At 54.3% G+C, this 19,595-nt stretch overlaps 1 protein-coding gene across 1 annotated transcript in view; it reads left to right on the top strand.

The window, feature by feature from the left end:
- The window catches only part of COL17A1 (collagen type XVII alpha 1 chain), a 51,670-nt gene that overhangs the window by 20,333 nt on the left and 11,742 nt on the right, over positions 1-19,595 (top strand). Inside the window, exons 12-34 of the mRNA XM_025993295.2 lie at positions 1,765-1,836; positions 2,627-2,695; positions 3,732-3,893; positions 4,266-4,346; positions 5,426-5,470; positions 6,358-6,555; positions 7,136-7,354; positions 7,691-7,720; positions 8,073-8,099; positions 9,482-9,508; positions 9,601-9,663; positions 10,468-10,572; positions 11,287-11,349; positions 11,984-12,019; positions 12,475-12,528; positions 12,772-12,807; positions 13,292-13,327; positions 13,980-14,042; positions 15,146-15,181; positions 15,488-15,559; positions 16,592-16,618; positions 17,567-17,602; positions 19,543-19,578. Coding sequence (XP_025849080.2) covers positions 1,765-1,836; positions 2,627-2,695; positions 3,732-3,893; positions 4,266-4,346; positions 5,426-5,470; positions 6,358-6,555; positions 7,136-7,354; positions 7,691-7,720; positions 8,073-8,099; positions 9,482-9,508; positions 9,601-9,663; positions 10,468-10,572; positions 11,287-11,349; positions 11,984-12,019; positions 12,475-12,528; positions 12,772-12,807; positions 13,292-13,327; positions 13,980-14,042; positions 15,146-15,181; positions 15,488-15,559; positions 16,592-16,618; positions 17,567-17,602; positions 19,543-19,578 — 1,593 coding nt within the window. The remainder of the gene's footprint in view (positions 1-1,764; positions 1,837-2,626; positions 2,696-3,731; positions 3,894-4,265; positions 4,347-5,425; positions 5,471-6,357; positions 6,556-7,135; positions 7,355-7,690; positions 7,721-8,072; positions 8,100-9,481; positions 9,509-9,600; positions 9,664-10,467; positions 10,573-11,286; positions 11,350-11,983; positions 12,020-12,474; positions 12,529-12,771; positions 12,808-13,291; positions 13,328-13,979; positions 14,043-15,145; positions 15,182-15,487; positions 15,560-16,591; positions 16,619-17,566; positions 17,603-19,542; positions 19,579-19,595) is intronic.

The raw sequence follows: 19,595 nt of genomic DNA, 5'->3' as shown, positions 1-19,595 counted from the left end.
CTCTGGCCCTGATCTCAGGGTCCTGGGATCAAGTCCTGAGTCAGGCTCCCTGCTCAGCAGGGAGTCTCCTTCTCCCTCTGCCTGCCACTCCCCCCGCTCATTCTCTTTCTCTCCCTCTCAAATAAATAAATAAAATCTTATAAAGAAGAAGAAAAACTGATGCTCCCTCCTGCTGAGGAAAACAGAATGGTTTCCACATAAATGTCCTTTCTGCCGATGAGCTTGAAGACTTTGCTCAGCGCGCAGAGGGACGCAGAAGCAGGGCCCAGGGGCTGCCTGCCGGTTGCAGGTAGAGCTCGGCCCGTGGCCAGGTCAAAGGCTGAGGGGCCACAGGCCTCACTTACCTGCTTGCCCTGGGCTGGTCCCTTTCTTTTCTGTGAGCCATGGAGAAGTGGAAGCAAAGGGGCTGAGTCAGCGCTCCAGACATTTCTCAGGTAGAAAGTATTGTTATGTGAAAAGGATCTTACTTTAGATCTTTTTATAAATATTGTAGTTGGTTCAGGGCTCAATTTTACTGATTAGTTCCCAAGGCAAAGATGACCATTTTAAAGAAATCTGTATTCACGGTTTCGTTATATAACTGCCTATTATGTAAATGTTACAGCCCACTTTTTTTCTTTAAGGACTCTGCCTTCTATGTTACTGTGATTAATAAATATAATGCTGTGGGCCTTCTTTATTTTCTTGGCTGGTATATCCACAAGTGCGAATGTAGCATTCTCATTTCATACCTCCAATTAACTTGAGCTCCACCAAACCCAGAATACACCAGGTTCATGTTTCATTCCTTCTGCCTTTGTCATTCTGCTTTGCAAAGTCCTGACTCAGGAAGGTGGGCTGATCTTGGATCCATGATCTGTGCCCCAAACACTAGCGAGGATAGAATAAGAAAAGCTGTTGATGGGAGGAATGAGCTTCTACACGTTATTTAAAAACCAACAGCCAGTCTCTGAAATTGTAATGGGGGCTAGGGGAGTTTTTATGTATCTGAGTCTCAAGAAGGAAGTGTTCAAGGGGAAACCAGGGATATTCCAGGTCAGTCCCCTCTGTGTCTGTGTCCTATGCCCACAGTCCCCCACTGTACATCGGGGCACCCCAGGGCGCAAACAGGGACCCCTGGGATATTCTTTTTAAAGTAGGCTCCACACCCAGCATGGAGCCCAACATGGGGCTTGAACTCACCACCCAGAGATCAAGACCTGAGCTGGGACCAAGAGTCAGACACTTAACCTACTGAGCCACCCAGGTGCCAGACCCCAGGGATGTTTTTAAAAGTCCTGGGATACAGGAGATCCCTGGGTGGCTCAGCAGTTTAGTGCCTGCCTTCGGCCTGGGGCATAGTCCTGGAGTCTCAGGATCAAGTCCCACATTGGGCTCCCTGCATGGAGCCTGCTTCTCCCTCTACCCAGCTCTCCCCACCCCGTCTCTGTCTCTCTCTGTGTCTCTGTCTCTCATGAGTAAATAAAATCTTTTAAATAAATATATAGATAGAAAGAAAGTAAGTAAGTAAGTCCATCCATCCTGGGATACAGAGAAATCTGTCAGACCCTGTGCAAATTAGTGCTCTTGTGTTGCGTGGCCCTAACTACCCAATACTTGGAAGTGCTGGTAGCTTTTGGCCTCTGATGGGAGATGGGGCGTCCCCATATCCCTGAGAAAGCTGGGGAATCTGTCCTGTGCAAGACCTTTATCGTGGAAATGATTTTGGGGGGGCCTCCCTCTCCCCCGCCCCCCGCACTCACCTGTCCTCCATTGCTTTCACAGTGTTTGGCATGCAGAACAACCTGGCACCCAGCTCGTCCACCCTGTCCCACAGCACGGCCACCGCCTCCACAGGTCTGTAGCTGAGGTGTGGAGCTTCCGCCCAGGGAGGAACGCCCCTTTGCAGCTGTACCTCACAATGTCCCTTTCCAGCAACTGAATTGGAAGGACCCAAATGTCTCAAAAAAAATCAGTCAACCTTTCCCACCAAAGAAATAGCCCCCTATCTCCCAACCTAGAGATGCCAGCCTCTGCATTTGCTGGCTCAGACATGAGAAAAACCACAGGGAAAACCACAGGAAAAACCACATTGCTGTGGAGTGTCACCTGTATATCGCTGTCTCACTGCAGTTTCTGGGAGTTCCTTGTCACTGTAAATTGATCATCTTACTGATTTCATGGTGCACCCCCTGTGCACGCCTGGGAAGGGGAGCAGAAGAGATGTGAACCTTCGTCTTTGCCCTCAACTTACTTACTGTCTACTTGGAGTAGAAAGACTATTACACATGAAAAAACTGGGCATTCTATAAGACCACAGGAGTCCAGTTATGCAGAGCAGGTGTTAGGGTTATAGAGTTCTGAAGGGGAAGGATCCTGGGAGGCCTTCATGGAGGAGGTGGAGTTATGGAACAGTCCTAAAAGGATGAGGATTAGACCAAAGGAAGTTTCATCTAAACTCATTGCTGTCCTTGTGGCTGGAGAGTTACCTTCATAATTAGTAGTCATTTTATTTCTTATTCTTACTGTCTTCTTCCTCTCACCTGTGGAGGCTACCTGGCCGCTAGGGCTGGTCAGGCTGCTTCTAAGTTTCATGGAGCTGCCTTCCCATGCTGGCCCTGCTCACTCAGTGGTTCCTTTCTTGCAGCGTATGGTATGAAGAAAAACCTGCCCCAGAGCCCTGCCGTTGTGAGCACTGGTGTGTCCACCTCTGCAGGTGAGAGCTATCCCCAGCTGCTGAGGGCAGGCCTGTGCGGAAGGAGAAGTGCTCCACAGTGACACCTGCTATATGAGAGGAGATTTGATCCATTGCTGCTCTGAGGTCTGCAAATGTGACTCACCCCAAAGGCATCTCTGTTGCTAAGACAGAGCAGGGATGTATGTGCCCCTGACCCTACCTTGGCTTTCCTGGCCCAGGGTGCCAGGGGTGGGGCAGAGAGCTCCACCTTCTGCACCTGCCTTGGGCCAGGCATTTACCCGCCAGTCCCCACCAATATCTGGAAGCCCCCGGCCTGCTCCTGTTACGTGTCACTCAGTGTAAGAACAAGGGAGCCCCTCAGAAGCAGCCACTGCCCCACAAGCACTTTCAATAGGATCTTTATCAACTCATGCTCTCCGCACCCAGTGGGTTCTTTCCTCCACTGCTCTGATCCCGTTGTTTCCTTCCATTTAATAATTAGCTGATTCAAAAAAGGTTCACTGAGCACCTGCTTTGTATGAGAGGGACGCTCTTCTTGGTGCCCAGAGTACAGGCACGAACGAGGCAGACTAGATTCCCAGGCTGCCCACTGCCACAGAGGAGGCAGGTAGACCCAGTAGATAAAGTACATGAAAGGATGACGGGAAATAACACCTGCTGGAAGAAATAGATGGCATGCTAGAGATAGGAGTGTGTGTATATTAGGCCGGGTGCTCCAGGAGGAGCCCCCCGGATGGTAACACTTGAGGCTGAAGGATAGAAATGAACCTGCCACGTTAATTCAAGGAGTGCCTTCCTGGCAAGGGGCTTGTGGCCCTGTTCAGGTGGGGAGGCAGCATCATAGGCCTGCTGCCCAAGTGCTTCCGGCATTGACCTCCTGATGGCTACCTGGGCAGGGGAGGGTGCCTTTGGTCCCTAGGATGCTGGGGACCCTCAGAGGTACCCGCTCACCTCTCTCTTCCCCTCTCCCCTCTTGTCTTCCTCCTCCTTCCTCTTTGGCTCATTTCTTCCCTCTCTCCCTGTCCTCCTCCTCACCGGCTCCTTTCCTTGCCAGCCTGCACCACAAATGTCCAGAATGAGGATCTCTTGCACAAGGACTGTAAATTCCTGATCCTGGAGAAAGACAACACACCGGCCAAGAAGGAGATGGAGCTGCTGATCATGACCAAGGACAGCGGGAAGGTCTTCACTGCCTCCCCCGCCACAATTGCTGCAAGTACGTGGGGGCCCAGGCTAGGCGGGTTTCAGGAGAAAGGCAGACGGTGTAGGGGACCAAATGTCCTAGCAGGGTGGTTTGAGACCTTTTCATAAAGAAAACCACAGTGACCCCACTCAAATGAAAAATGCCTGCCTGAATGCGATGTTCCAGGTCTGCCTTGAATTAGATAAATATCCAGGAAAATTCTGGCAAAACACTCCCAGAGGGGTCTTGGGGCAATGGGAAGTCTCCTAACCACATACACAGATGTGGGAGATTAACCTAGGAACATGGGGCCCTCTTCCTACCCAGGTGTCCACCCAGGTGTGGCTCTGGGGCCGGCAGGGAGTGAGAGCACAGTACCCTGGATGATCATGGGTGTGCGCACAGCTTCTTTTTCAGATGACACCCTCAAAAAAGAAAAGCAAGCTGCCTATACTGCTGACACCTGCCTGGTATCAGACGCCAATGGTGAGAGGAAATCTGAGCACTGTCCCTCTGACTTTGATCTGTCTGCATCTCCTTTATTTATCTTCCAAGACCTCGCTGCTCAGACTGTGGCCTCTGGCCCAGTGGTATGGGCACCACCCAGGATTGTGTTAGAAATGCAGAGGGCCGGGCCTAGCCCAGACCCGCTGAGTCAGAGACTGTATTTCTGCAAGTTCCACCGCTGTCTCATGGGTGTGTGGTGTGTGCACATGTGCATTACTGCAGCCGACACCTTCCTGGGGTGCGTCTGACATCTATGACATCTTACTCCCTGTCCCATAATTTTCAGAACAGCTAGAAAATGTTTTTGCAAAGCCCTTGCTATCTTTATTTTTTTTCTTCCCAAGTATTTGGATTCTCTCCGGGATAACTGCATTTCTTATCCTGCTCTGAGCCTAAGACTCTCTCCAGATTACTGATTTCAAGGAGGTCAGGAAAGGAAGAGAAAAATTGGGTCCTAGAACATCTTTTCAAAATGCAAATGAAATCCATTACAATCTTCAGCAGGCCTGACTCCGAGAAAATGCTTACTTTGAAGACTTCCATTTTAGGGGTGGCAATGGGGCTGTGAAGACAAAAGACCCCTTTCAGAATCTGATGAAAGCTGTAAACAGTTTTCCCAGAAAACCTCATACATACCCACAAACATTCAGTGGTTGGAGAGTAGGAGGCACTCATGAACTAGCCCTCTGCCCCTCCACCCCAGGTGAGGAACATGTTCAGAGTCCCTGAACCGAGAAATCAAGAGTCTTTTCTCATAAGCACATTTATCGTTTGAATGCAAATGTCACTCCTAACATGGAACTCCAAGAATGTCTTGGGCTTGAAAGATTTAGGGTCACAAGAGGGTTAAGATGTTGGTTTTTCCCACTATTAATTGCTTGCCCAGCCATGTTTTTATCGATGTAATTGTTGCAAACATCAGATCAGCGTCCACATAAGCGTCCACATCTTGGCGTATTTCCCACAAGTTCCACCCACGGTCAACTCTCAGGCTGCCCTGGGGGCTTCTGTAGTTGAAAAGCTCAGGTCACAACCTGTTCTCGGTCTTTGCCTTCCAGGAGACGTGAAGACTGTGTCCACGAAGGGAAAGGCTGCCTCTGCAGGTGGGTGACAGCAGCAGGTCCTACAGTGACAGGATGAAGGAACAGACTGAGGAAGGGGCACACCTGAGCCACATACTTCTAAAGCATTTCCTTGCAGGCCTGAAGGACACAGGGGTGGGGGGACAGGCTGGGAGCTGGGACGAGGCTGCAGAAGGAGCTCAGCTCGGGCGGGGGGGTGGCTCCCAGGCCTTGCCTGTACCCTGTGGGCACCATCGCCACTGTCCAGGGTCCAGGGTCTCCCAGCAGTCCAGGAGCTGCTGTTGTGTCTCACAGAACACCCCCTGCCTGGGCTTCAAGGTGCCACTGAGACAATGCACTTCTCCAGTCCTTTATACTTAACTCACTTGCTTCCACAGCTTTGTGAGAGCTTATCAGCCCCTTTTAGCCACTAAAAACACTTTTCACTAAAAAAAGCAAACAAAACAAATACCCAGAATACTTCCTGGCCACACTTAGGTGCTGAGTGTAATTTCAGACATGCAAGGATTATGAAGAAGGAACAGTGGAAACAGAGGTGGGGAGGTGGGAATGCTTTGGGTTTGGCCATAATCAGATGCAGGAACTCTTAGCAGATTCGTGGTCATCCCGAAGGCTTTTAAACTCCGTGCTATGTGCTGCGTTCTGTGCTACTACCTTACATACCTTATTTCCTTCATTCAACAACCATCTTGAGAAGTAGGCAATCTTTTAACCCCATTTTATAAGGAAGGAAACAGAGGTGAGGGGACCCCCTCTGGTCTGCACAGCCATGTGCTCTTCACCAGCCATGGCCTGGTGTTTTCCCAGGAGTCAGCCTTCTCCTTGATGGAATTATCCGCCCCACCAGCATTCCCTCAGCCCTCTGGGGGAGGGCTGCATTCACCTTACTCTTCCTTTGTCTTCCACAGAAATGCACAACTACAACCATCGTGGTGGTGGCAGTGGTGGTGGTGGCGGTGGTGGCGGCGGTGGCGGTGGTGGCCCATGGGGAGCAGCGCCAGCCTGGTGCCCCTGTGGCTCCTGCTGCAGCTGGTGGAAGTGGCTGCTGGGCCTGCTGCTCACCTGGCTGCTGCTCCTAGGGCTACTCTTTGGCCTCATTGCTCTGGGTATGTGACCGCAGTGGCAGGGCCCCACTGCCCATTCAGAGGGCAGGAGTCAGCATGGCCCAGGTGTGCAGGACTGGGGGGTCAGAGATGATCAGTACAGACCCCTTGTTACTGCAGATGAGCAAGCTGAAGCTCCAAAAGCACCTGGCCAGGGTCCCACAGCTGCTCTGTGGCCTGTGTGGCTACTAGCCTAGGGCCCCCTGTCCCCCAAACAGCCTGTTCAGCAAGCAGTTGGCTGCCCTTCATAATCAAGTCAGGCCTTCTCGTAGCCTTTCTGCTTTTCACCTTTCCCACATCCTGTATGGGTCTCTATGTGGCCTGTTGCACCCGGTCCCAGGGAGAAGGAGGGCCCGCGCCATCGCCACCTCCCACGGGAAGACTGACTCTTAGGCCAGGTTTCTTTAAGGCTGGGCTGCCATCTGAGTAGCTACCCCCTCCCGCCGCTGGCCGTCACAACAGGGGGTCTCTGTGTACAGCTTCCAGCACAATGTCCCCGGGGTGCCATGGTGGGGCTCCTGGAGGCGAGCCCTGTGCAGGGAAGCCCAGCCTGGCTGACCAGCCTCCCATCCACCCCTTACAGCTGAGGAGGTGAGGGCGCTGAAGGCACGGGTGGCAGAGCTGGAGCAGAGCCGGAGCAACGTGCTGCTTTTCAAGGAGGAGATGCAACGGGCCAACAAGGACTGGCTGCAGGGGGAAGCACCCAGCGTGGAAGCAGGCGGCAAACTAGGGCTGGATGGCCACCGGCAGGAGGAGCTCTGGCTGTTCGTGAGGAACAGGTTGATGGCCGAGCAAGAAAACGGTGAGCACCGCGTGAACACGGCGGCGTGGGGCAGAGCCCAGGCCTGCTGGCTCCCCGGGCTGGGTGCTCGGCAGCCCTTCCCACACTCCTCCTGCAGTCCTGCCCAGGGGCCTGGGAGGGCGACCAGCACTGCCATCCCATCTGACTGCTGGGAGAACTGGCCCCTAGAGGAGAACTGCCCCAGATCACACAACTAGCACATCTTAGAGCCTGATTGCTGGTCCCAGCCTCCATTTCCTCCCCCATGCCTCCATGATGCCCCTCCTGTGAATGTGTGCGTGTGCATGTGACACACACGAGATGTGCAGCTAACTCCAGGTTTACCTTCTCTTGTAGGAAATCTCCGAGGAAGCCCTGGCCCTAAAGGTACTGGATGGTCTGAGCCCCGACCCTGGTCTCCTTTCCTGCACTTGGAGTGGGTTTTCTGGGTTCAGGTCTTCCAAGTTGAAGGATGAGCAGTGGAAAGAGCTTATGGTATCCGTCAGGAGGGTTGAGGATTGGCTTTATGGTCAAGATATCTTAGAACGAGAAGGGACCTCAGGCATCACTGAAGAGTGGCCCAATGATGTGCCCAAATGACACAGTTGGAGACTCAGAGGAACCCATGTTTCATGCCAGCTCACACAGGACTGCCGTTTGTGGGTCTTCAAACAGTAGAAGAGAATGGCCCCGGGAGTTCTCACCGTGTCTCATGATTTTCTTATCTTTCTGATTTTAGGTGACATGGGAAGTCAAGGCCCTAAAGGTAAATCAAACGTGGAGATTTGGACCTAAAATGTTAGTAAGGGTTGGTTTAAGGCAGTCGGCCAGCATGTTTCCTGCACACCCAGTCTTCCTGGCCAGCTCTCCTTTGTGTAGGACCTGCAGACCCTTGGGCTTTCAGGGTCAGGGGGCTTAGTGACAGAGCAGGGCTCTGTGTGTCTGGGGAAGCACTGTCCCTTGTCCCTCCTCAAGATTCTAAGGACTTCCCCAACAAGCATTCCAAAGGCGTCCAGGGCCTGTATCCCCCTCAGCTCCAAAGGGCGGCCCAAGGACCTGCTGCTCTACACAATCCTTAGTGAGATTTCTAGATCTGCAGGTTCCTGGTCCCTGCCAGGAATCAGATCCTCTGGGACTGGATCCCTCCCTCCTCTCCTCAGGTTAATTTTGATGACCCAGATCAGGGACCATCACTGGAGGTGAGCAGCCTGCTCACAGGGGTCTTAGTAGGAGAAGGTTGGAGATGACACCCAACAGTCAGAAATGGGGCTCCTGTGGGGGAATCCAGTAGGGACAACACCACCTGCCTTCAGGGAGTGGGCAGTCCAGCAGGGAGGCAGGACATATTCACAGGAAAAGGTGCCCCACAGTGTGTTTTAGCTGGGGAACTATCATGTGCTAACTTGTGTAAGATATGACATATGCTGTAGGAAATTTGTCTATTTCCTCAGAAAAGTGGTTTGATAATCAGTAGGACAGACCCATGGGAGAAAGAGGTTCCTTACCCCAATGACCACACAGCAGCACCCCTTGATCTGGCTGAGTGGGGTTTGCAAACTTAAGTGTGTTAGGAGAATTGCCAGAAGATTCTGGGCCCCCTCCCAGAACCTCTGATTTGGCAGGTGTGGTTGGCACGAGGAGTCGAGGGTTGTGATCACCCCGGGGTTTCTGAGGCCAGGGGTGCATCTTCTGAGAACCACTGTTCAAAATGACAGGGCTGTCTCTCTGTCCCCAACTTCACCTCCCTTCTCAAGAGATTCCAGGGCAGGAATTGGGGTTTCTCCACTTCCCTTCAGGACTCCCTGCCTCCCACTCCCAGCCTGGGTCACTGCATTGGCCCTTTTCCCTGCGGCTCCAGCTTGCACTGAGGCCACACACCCCTCCTGACCCTACTGGAGATGAGGACTGTTGGTCCTGGAGTCCCTGACTCTCTGGTTGCCATAAAATATAAGGCGTCAAATTTGAGTTGCAGATAAATGATTTTTCACTGTAAGCGTGTCCCAAATATTGCAATAAACGTGTAGATTTACTCCACATTTATCTGTAGTGCAAACTGATTTTGGCAATCCTACCTGAGTCCTACCAGTGGCTCTTTTAGGTAATGGACGCAAGTCCTCTAACTTCTCACTTTTCTCTCTGTCCCCACAGGAGACCGAGGGCTCCCCGGGACTCCAGGTGTGTACGTGTGGCTCCTGTCGCAGGCAGCCCAGCCCTGGCTCCCAGTTCTAAGGGAAACACAGGGCTAAGGTGTTCTTGTGTATCCACAGGCATCCCTGGGGTCTTGGGCCACCCGGGTCCACAAGGACCAAAGGGACAAAAAGGCAGTGTGGGTAAGAACCACTTTTTTCTGTTGTTTTGTTCTTTTATTCATTCATTCACTCATTCATTCATTCAGTCAGTCAGTCAGTAAACATTTATTAAGTGCCTGCTGTGTGCCAGACTCTGTTTCAGGAGTTGGAGAGACTTTGGTGAGCAAAACAGAAACCCCTGCTTATCTTTTTTTTTTTTTTTTTTTTTACCCCTGCTTATCTTTGAGTTGGGGAGAAAGACAAAAGACAAAAGACATGACAAATAAGTGAAGTGCGGAGCAGGGTGGGAGGTGGCTCCTGAAATGGGAAAGACTGACCCGGGGAAGGTGCTAGGAGTGCAGAAGGGGTACATTTAAATACCACTGTCAGGGAAGGCCTCACTGAGAAGTGGCCATTTGAACAGACTTGAAGAGGGTTGGGGAGCCAGGCATGGGAGACATGGGGGGAATACTGCAGGCAGAGGGAGCACCCACAGGCCCTGGGGCACAGGAGGAAGGGGAGGCCTGGCTGGAGCTCCAGAAGACCGGGTGGAGGAGCAGTAGGCCTCTTGATCCTGTGGGGCCTTGGAGGCTGTGGTAACACTTCAGCTTTTACTCCCAGTGAGTGAAGAAGCCATTCACAGATTTGGGGCAGAAGTAGGGTGTGATCCACTTGCATTTTCTAAGGGTCACTCTAGCGTCTGGGTAGAACCTGGGCTATAGGGGGAGGGAGAAGCCGGGAGACCAGCGTGGGGGCTCCAGGCAGATGTGTCAGCCGGATGCTGCCGATGGAGCCCTCAGCCTTGGCATCAGGTCCTAACCCTGAGATGCCTGTTCCTTTCTTTAGGAGAACCCGGCATGGAGGGACCCATGGGCCAGAGAGGGCGAGAAGGTCCCATGGGACCTCGTGGTGAACCAGGGCCTCCTGGATTTGGAGAGAAAGGGGACAGAGGTAAGAGGCTTGTCCTTCACCGGGAGTGTGAGCTGCATCCATGCTTCCTTCTTAAGGTCTTTCTTCCTCCTTCCTTTCGCTCACCTTTGCTGAGCATCTACCTCAGGCCTGCTCTAATGAGGGGATGTGGGCTGGGCTGTGGGCTCAGGTCTGAAGCTAAGAACCCTGCAGTGCTTGGAATCGACAAAGAACACGGTCACGGAGAGAGCGGGTCTTCCCTGGTGGGCAGCGCAGAGTCAGGCTGAGGTGAGGAGCTCAGGGCAGAGCAGGGCTGAGGGCAGAGCAGAGTGTAGGTCCTGAGCCTCTCATGGCTGGAAGGAGGCAGGGGAGAAGACACAGGCCCAGCCCTGGCGGAGGCGGGGAAGATGCTACAACTAGATTCTTAACCGTGAGTCTGCTTTTATCAGGGGGAGCCAAGCACAGACACCAGAAGTGCTCGCAATGCCAAAAGATCATGGGCAAGAAGCTTTGTTTTTAGCTTCACTTTCCTTTAAAAATATTGGTCAACCAGGCAACAAATATTGAGTACTGACTGGGTGCCACCTCATGGAATAGAAAGGCTCTGTGGGTAGAAACTGAAGGTATTTTGCAGATTCGTGGCCTCGAGGAGGATCAAATGGATCAGAGACCACCAGCAGGTTGGGGAGTGTCTCCCAAAATGACACTGCCCAGCCTGCTGGAAACCAAACTGAGGGCCCTCTCATGTCTCCCCAGGGGCTGCTGGTGAACCCGGTGTTCAGGGCCCACCTGGCGTTCCAGGATCTGTGGGTCCCAAAGGTGAGTCAGGTGTCAGGACAGTAACCAGATTTGCCACATCCGGGACCAGGATGGGTCACAGAGGGCCAGGTGCTGGGATCCCAGCAGCCCTGACCTATTGCCCCAGGCCTGTGCAGGGACAGTGGGCCCAGAAAGCGTCCCCCCCCACACACACGCACCAAGGAGTCCCTGGGGGTCAGAACTGGGGCTGTATTTTTGGCTTCATGGCAGATTTGGGACCATGTTTCCATCGCTCTTCAGTGGCCCTGTTACGTGGCCCCTGAGCGAGTAGATGGGTCTGAAAGTCTGAAGCCAAACAACTACCTCACCTGACTGGTGCCCAGAAGCGCTCGCTCAAAAGCAACATGTCTGGACAACTCAGGGTGAAGGGGGCCTGTCTGGCACCCCTCAGGCCAACTCTCCTCCCTGCTGCTGCTCAGGCCCAGATGTTTGCCTCTGACTGCCAAGGAGCAGGGGTCTCTGGATCCCACACCTGCAGCTGCCTCCCTCAGGAGAACTTTGCACTGGGGTCACTCTCTGACCCACTGGCTTGGGGTCCCCTGGGAGTGAGCCCCCACCTGCCCTTCACCGCAGGCTCGGACATCCCTGGCCTGTGCCCTGCCCCTGATATCAGCTGTCTTGTCATCCTTCTCAGGTTCCGGCGGTTCTCCAGGCCCACGGGGTCCCCCAGGTCAGTATGCTGTGGCAGGTGCTGTTTCTGGGGAAAAGACAGGGATGCTAAAGGGAAAAAAACCTATAAAGTGAGGCTTCCAGAGACCCAAAACTTCCATCCACTGGGTACCCAGTGGTTCTCAGATCCCCATCCTGCTGCACCTGAGCAGAGTCCCTGCCACCACCCCCTCTCAGTGGGCCAGAGCCCTTCTGCTGTTGTGGGAATCTCGAGCTGCAGCCCCCCATGTCTGCCCGGGTCCCACAGGGTATCCTCATACTCAGGCTGGTAACATGAGCCAGAAGCTGGCCCGGGACGATGTAGCAGGGACATGGGGAGGAGTCTGTGGAGAACAGCCCTTGTTATCTCAGGGTGTGTGCACACCTGTGTGCATGCCAGTCCGTGCCCCGTGTTCTTGTCCATCAGCCCCAGAGCACGAGACACTCAGCTCTCTGCATGGCTTCCTTTGTTTGCAGGCCCTATGGGTCCACAAGGGCTCCGAGGTGAAGTTGGACTCCCTGGTATCAAAGGTAAACTTGGGAGAGGGTTTGGGAGGAAGGACAGGTTACCCTATAGATACCACTCACTGAAGGAGGGGGTCTGGGGGACAGGGAGGGTCTGGTGCACGTGACCAATAGCCTTTGCAGGTTGACAGGTATGTGAGCAGAGGGCAGGTCAGGATGGCGGGAGAGCCTGTCTATACACACACTGTCCTCCCCTGGGTGTCCTCCTTGCCAGGGCTCTTTACACAGAGTTGTCCATTACCTTTCCAGGTGACAAAGGACCTCTGGGGTCACCAGGACCCAAAGGTACGTTGCTGCTGCTCAGACATCCCCATTGTTGTCTGACTCTGAGGAACCCCAATAGGACTCCTGCCTCAGAGTCTGGGGTATATCTGAGAGCTCATTCTAGCCCAGCCCCTCAGCTAGGGAAATTAAGACAGGAAGAGGGGAAACAGGGCTATGTCACAGCCCTAGAGCCGGGTGGTTCACAGTGTGGCCAGGACACAGTATTGAGACACGCACCCTCTAGTCTGGTTCTCCTTGCACCCATGGCACCCACTTAAGTGACAGCAGGGCCTGGGGTCAGTTTGCGGGTGGGCCTTGACCCGGGTGGGGGGAGCATGCGTGCTCCTCAGCTCCTCCAGCGTCCAGTTCCTGCCAACATCCTGCGGACCACAGCTTGCAGGCACAGTGAGAAGTGTTCACAGCCAGGGGTCTCTCTCTCTGAGAGTTTTCCTGGCTCCTGGACTGGCGCTTCCTGCCACCCCATCCTGCCCCATGTTCGTTTCAGGTGACCAGGGTGAGAAAGGACCCCGAGGCCTCACAGGTCAGTCCCACACAGGCATCCGTGGCGATCCATTAGACTTTGCGTAAATCCACTAGGCCCTGGAGGTGGAGAGAAATACAGAAATGTGAGACAGAATCTGTCTAAAAACCACCCAAAAACTCGTAATCTAGAAAAAAAAAAAAAAAACCCACTACAAGATAAAATAAGAGTGAATGGCGTATAAGCCAGCATCAAAACGTATGTATAGTCCAGATGGTAAATGTTTGGAACAGAAAAGGGAGTGTCTGATTGTCTTGGATTATTTTGGGGGGAATCCAGTTGGGAAAACTAAGCTCTTCCCAAAGTAGCAGAGCTTTGGCACTAGTGGTAAGCCTCTCGTCCACTTATCCTCCTGCCAACTTGAGTGACTAAAAAAGGAAAATGGCATCCAGAGGGGATCAGTGCTTTGGCTCGAAGGGGCAGCTCTGTGGTGCTAAGAAGGAAGATTGAGCCCTGACGTGGCTCTGGGCCTGCCCTCGCCGGGGACCCTGACCATAGATGCTAAGCAGAGGCTGTGTCCTGACCTCTGTCATCAGGCTCCTCGGGTTGGGCAGGTGGCAGGTTGGGGGTGGCGGGAGGGAGGGGCGTCCTCATAGGCATGAAGCACGCGTGTCTTGGAAGCCTCCAGTCAGCTAGCCTGTTTCCTTTGCAGGTGAGCCGGGCTTGAGAGGCTTGCCTGGTGCCGTGGGCGAGCCGGGAGCTAAAGGAGCAGTAGGTGAGTGTCCCAAAGGAATGGATGCGGTGGGTGGTCCTGGCGGGAGAGCCCAGAGCCTGCGTCTGGAGCTGCCTCTCCTGCCCTCCAATCTGCGGGCCTCTGGCAGAGGGTCTGTCTACAGGCCGTTTCTGGGTCTGGCAGTCGTCTCTGGGTCTCTCACTGCTGGGGGGTTGGTGGCGCATCCATGCCAGTCCCTGCCTCTGAGTCACTTGGGCCCCTGGGGAGGACAGATAAGTATGAAGGTCCTTTGGAACCCCCAGTATTCCAGGCCCAGCCTTGGTACTCCAGAGCTGCTGTCACAGCCACATCCAGGGGTTGGCTATTTTGCTGCTCTTAGCAAGGTGTCTGTCAACCAAGACGTGGAAGCTGACCACGGACCCTCCAAGTGTCAAGCATTTAGCACCAAGTCCCCAAAAGGGTTTAAGTTCCACCGATGGGGTTGTGGTATGTTCACTTTCTCATTCGTTTAACAGAGTGAGGAAGCTCCGAATATATACAGGACGCCGTGTGCGCCAAGTAAGATGCTTTACCTCCTGCAAGGGGAGATAAAGTGTGCCACGGGGACACAGCAGGGAGAGATTCCTTCCCACTAGAGGATGAAGGAGGGTGTATTTCATATGGCCTTAGAAAGTAAGGACGATTTCATCATGGTCAGTTTAGAACATTTCATGTAGATACAACATGAGGGAGGAAAGAAAAAGGGGTGGGGGAGTGCGACGTGGTCCCAGAAGGACACCACCTTGGACTTAGGTTAGCAAAGTGCCCACAGCAGAGGAGATGAGAGCTTGAAGGACCCTGACTCAATAAGACAAACACAAATGGAGCTTCTGGTGTGTGCGGAGTCACCCCGTAGGCCCTGGGGATGCAATGGGGAGTTGCCGGCCTGTTCGTTCTCTGCAGGAAAACACACATTCCTGGTTTAGGGGAAGAGGCCAGGGAGAAAGTGGCATCCAGAGGGGATCACAAAGACAGGGCTTCTTCCATGGTTGGCGGCTCTGGGAGGGGCTGCACGGCTCCCATCTGGGAGGCAGCCTGGAGAAGCTGCAGGGCATCCCAGAAATAGCTGCTGGGATAACTGAGGAGCTGTGGTTCTGCTTTCCTAGGACCTGCTGGCCCTGATGGACACCAAGGCCCAAGAGGTGCGTCCCTGCCCTCCTCTCCTCACTCTCACTGCCCTGCCCTGCCCTGCCCTGCCCAGCCCAGCCCAGCCCAGCCCTGCCCTGCCCTGCCCACATCCCACCAGGCAGGGCCCAGTCCTCTGAATCATCACGCCAGCAGGGCATGCACCATGTGGAACCCCGGGAGGCCCAGGTCTTATTTCCCTCTCCTTTCCACCTGCCAGCAAGTTACTCAGTAAAATCTCAAGAAACCATAGGCTCAGATGTGCTGGCTGGTTCAGCTTTCCTAACAGGAAAACCTTTCCATGTGGGTCATGCTCTCTTTAGGTGAACAAGGTCTAACAGGGATGCCTGGAACCCGTGGCCCACAAGGGCCTTCTGGAGACCCAGGAAAGCCAGGTAACAGAGTGGGAAGAGGGAGCCACAGCCGTGTGTGTGTGTGTGTGTGTGTGTGTGTGTGTGTTTGTGTGTGCATGTGCACGCGCGCGCGCATGCATGCAAGGAGGATGCATGCAGGTGAATGCACATGCCTTCTCACCTGCCAGGTGACAGCTGGCTTGTGCTGTGTACAGTGACTGTAGGTTCTGACACCGTTCAGTCACCAACTCTGGCAATTTGGAAGAGAGAGATTGACAGTTAATTAACAAGGACTTCTAGAAAGGAGCAAGGAATCTCTTAACAGTTGCAGAGTTTGGGACACCTGGGTGGCTCAATGGCTGAGCGTCTGCCTTTGGCCCAGGTCGTGATCCCAGGGTCCTTGATTGAGTCCCACATCAGGCTCCCTGAAGGGAACCTGCTTCTCCCTCTGCCTGTGTCTCTGCCTCTCTCTGTGTGTCTCTCATAAATAAATAAATAAAATCTTTTAAAAAAATAGTTGCAGAGATTAAGGCCATTTCCATGCTTTGTTCCTCTGATCCCATCCCCTCTGTCCGTCCGTCTGTCTGTTTCCCCTCTGGCCATCCCAGGACCCTCACCAGATACCCGCCAGTCAGAGAGGACAGGCCATTTTTAGGGTTCCCACTCAAGGCACAACAGGAGCAAGATCCGCAGGGCTCCAGGAGGGCAGAGGGCAGCGAGCCAAGGCAGCTGCAGGGGCAGGGCCGCATTTATTGAGGGGCCTGCCTGGAACAGGGGAGCCTCCTGGCTCCTCTGGCGGGTGCCCAGACAGGGAGCACCAAGGGAGGGAGCCTTGGGGGTGGGGGCAGCCCTGGGGTCCCTGAGTGGAGGAGCTCGCTGGGTTCCTGGCTCTCAGACGCCGAAGGGTGTGATCCGGGTCAGGCCAGGAACCTCGGCCTGACAGTCATGGTCATGTCACTGCGAAGTGCAAAGAACTGCTCTTTGTCCTGTCCTGGGAGGGCCCTGGAGTTGCCCTCCTGTGGCTCAGGGCACAGCCCCTCCACCCCTCACCTCTCTCTGTTCTCCTTCCCGTAGGTCTCACAGGACCACAAGGACCTCAGGGTGAGTCACCGGGTCCCTCCACCTCCAGATCCCCCTGCCTGGTCGCCCGCTTCCAGCTTATGGGAAATGCCTCTCCAGTCCCCTTGAGTTTCCCCTGCTCCCTGTATGCGCCGCCCTCCCCACCGCCCCACCCGCGCAAAAACTGGTTCAGGTTCTTTCCCTGTGAGTGTTAAGAAACCCCTTAGGAAGGAAAAATACAAAACAATCTAGAAAGCCGTTCTGGAGAAACATGGTTAAATCGTATGCCGATTCTGTATGCCTTGGGGTACAGGAACCCTGAGAGGAAGCTCCAGGCACAGGAGTTGCACTGGCCCCCAGAGGCCTCGTGTCCCCCTGGCAGGGTAGGAAAGGGGCTCACCCGGTGCAAGGACCGGATCACCCTGGGACAGCTTCAGGGGCCGAGTTGGCCCTACAGTGGCACTGGGGGTTTACCCATTTGGATTTGAGAAGTTGTCACCATGCCCAGCCCCAGCTCCTAAAGGAAATTTAGGGAAAGATGCAAAATGAGATCAAGCAGCTGGTCTCCCCCGCAAAGTTGAGTGCACAGGGTCCGCCTTCAAATGCTCCCTGCCAGAGCTCAGCAGACAAAAGCAAGATGGGAAGAAGCCGTGGCCCCTGCTCACCTACCCTGCTGGGGAGGGTGGGGACCGGGGCAGCTCCCCAGGCTACAGGGGTTCATCACTCAGGCCGGCTGGCATCCTCCAAAGCCGAGTCCACAGGCCTCTGCCTCCCTCAAGCCTGGTGGTTGCCCCATTTCCCAGAGAGGGAGAAGGGCTCAGTGAGAGGCCTCCGAGGGGCCCCCAGGCTACAGCAGAAGGTACAGCCCGGGGTCTGCAGTTTCAGTGGGCACTGGGGACTGTGCCCAGTGAGGGAGCGGGCTTCCTGCCAGAGGGGTCTGGGATTGCTGGGCTTTAATCATCCCGACTGACTTGTTTTTAATCCCATTAGGACTTCCTGGTACCCCTGGCCGACCAGGAGCTAAAGGCAAGTGATTTTCCAAATCAGATGTTCCTCCTTTTTACTAGCTTTTGCAGGAGGGGAGAGCCAGGCAGGAGGGAGCCCCTCTGGCCAGAGTCTGGATCAACAGTGGCATCTAGTGGCATCAGCAGAAGGCTGTGAGGCTGGGGAGCCAGGGATTTGTTCTGATCCATTGAGCCCTGAATCCTCAAGCCCCCACCCCCACCCCCAGTCCTGCGCCTGGCTGTACACCAGATGTCTCCAGGCCACCGCTGAAGGAGGATCGGGAAGGGTGCTCCCTCTCAGAGCCTTTCCGTCTCCTGGCTTGCCTCTAAAATATCCCTGTTCATGCTCCATCTCCCTGGCTTAGCCCTGGTCCTCCATCACGTGACCCTTCCCTGGGACAGGACCACCCTCAACTTTCTCATTCCCGCAGCCCTCAGTGTGCCCGGGCACCCCACAAAGTTCTCTAGCTGAGACTTTTCTGCAGTCAGGGAGGAGCACCTCAGATGAGCTCTAGGAGAATCCTCTGCAGGGCTCTGCCCGGGGCCCGTGTGGTACCCCTGCTGTCCTGCTCTGCTCCTCCACTGTTGTCCAATTCTGCACCCCCTGTATACCAACCCTGAGCCCGTCCAGGGTCGGACAGTGCTCAGCGATAGTCTTTTGCTTCTGTCCCTGTGACTCTGTTCCCAAATCCTGACATTCCATGGAGCTTTGCCATCCTGAGCAGTCACAATTCTCTGGAGGAGACTCTAGGAATGAAATTACTACTTTCCAGAAACTATCTCCAATGATTGGTTGGGCCAGGGAGTTCTTTTGGGACAAGTCAATATAATTCCAACATAATAACAGCTGAGTTCCTACATCCTGGCAGACAAACCTCTGGAGCCATGGATCTGTTCATGGATTGATAGAGCACTGTAAGAAGGACTCCCTGAGGATCCCAGATAGCCTGTCCTTCTCAAGGCTAGCAAGCAAGCCTGTGACTTGCTATCCCAGAGGGATTTCAGAGCCCCCTCTGGACAGTGTGCACAGGAGGCAGATGTCTCCCCTAACCCTGGGTGGTGTTCCAACAAAACAAACACCAGTGCTTTCTCCTCTTGACCTTGACCCCAGAGACTGGCAGATAGCAAGCAGAGACCACCCTTTACTTCCTCCAAGAGGGATCATTGTCTCCATCACGGTGTGGTGTGGCTTTCCCACAGACCCTGGGAAATGACGGAAGAGGCCCCTGAGGGACCCCAGGGGCGGGCTCTTCTGTCCTCCACCCTGCTTGCTCAGTTCCCTGGGGTCCGTGCATTTCCAGGCTCGAGAGATGCTTCATGGGCACAGTGTCCAGGGTCCATAAGTTTGGGAAAGCATGAATCCGAATCCCCTTGTTGGAAGCCCTCTGCCCACGTTTGCATTTTGGACCCTCTCAGACACAGGCAGGAAGGAAATCTGCCAACCTCTGGGTGCTCCCGCACTTAGCAGCCACGGCTCCCCTTTCTCCTCTTGCACGCCTCAACTTCCGTCCCAGGAATCTGTGTCCTGAGGAGCATTCTGGGGACCAGGCTCTACCCCCCAGGCTCAGGCCTCTGTCCTCTGTCCTCTTGGGGCTCTTCCATCTGAGGCGGTTCCCAGCAAGAGCCTGAGAGGCCCAGCGTGGGAGTGGGGATGACTCTCAGTCAGCCTCCTTCTGGCCTGGCGGGAAGGGAGACCCTCCCACGTCCTCTCTCTCCTCTCTCGCTGAGTCCCAGCTGCTTCCAAGGACTAATGTGGGCCAGGAAGCTCTTTGTGGCCTCAGGGTCTCTGGCAGAGATTGGTGCTTAATGCATCCTACATGCTCCCCATGGTTCATTAAAACGCCTTTAGCCCAGGGGTTGGAGGCCCAGGAGTGCCTTGCAAACTCAATCAGAAGCCTTGGAAATGACTTATGGAGCCACTAAGTAACCCTGGGAATAACTTCTCCTTCTCCTCCCCTCCAGGTGAACCTGGAGCTCCAGGCAGGATCATGACATCAGGTAGGCAGGCCCGGGAG

Source organism: Vulpes vulpes, chromosome 15 (genome assembly GCF_048418805.1).
Source record: "Vulpes vulpes isolate BD-2025 chromosome 15, VulVul3, whole genome shotgun sequence".
NCBI lineage: Eukaryota > Metazoa > Chordata > Mammalia > Carnivora > Canidae > Vulpes > Vulpes vulpes.
The sequence above is the reverse complement of the archived record's forward strand: the minus strand, read 5'-3'. Positions and strand labels throughout refer to the sequence as shown.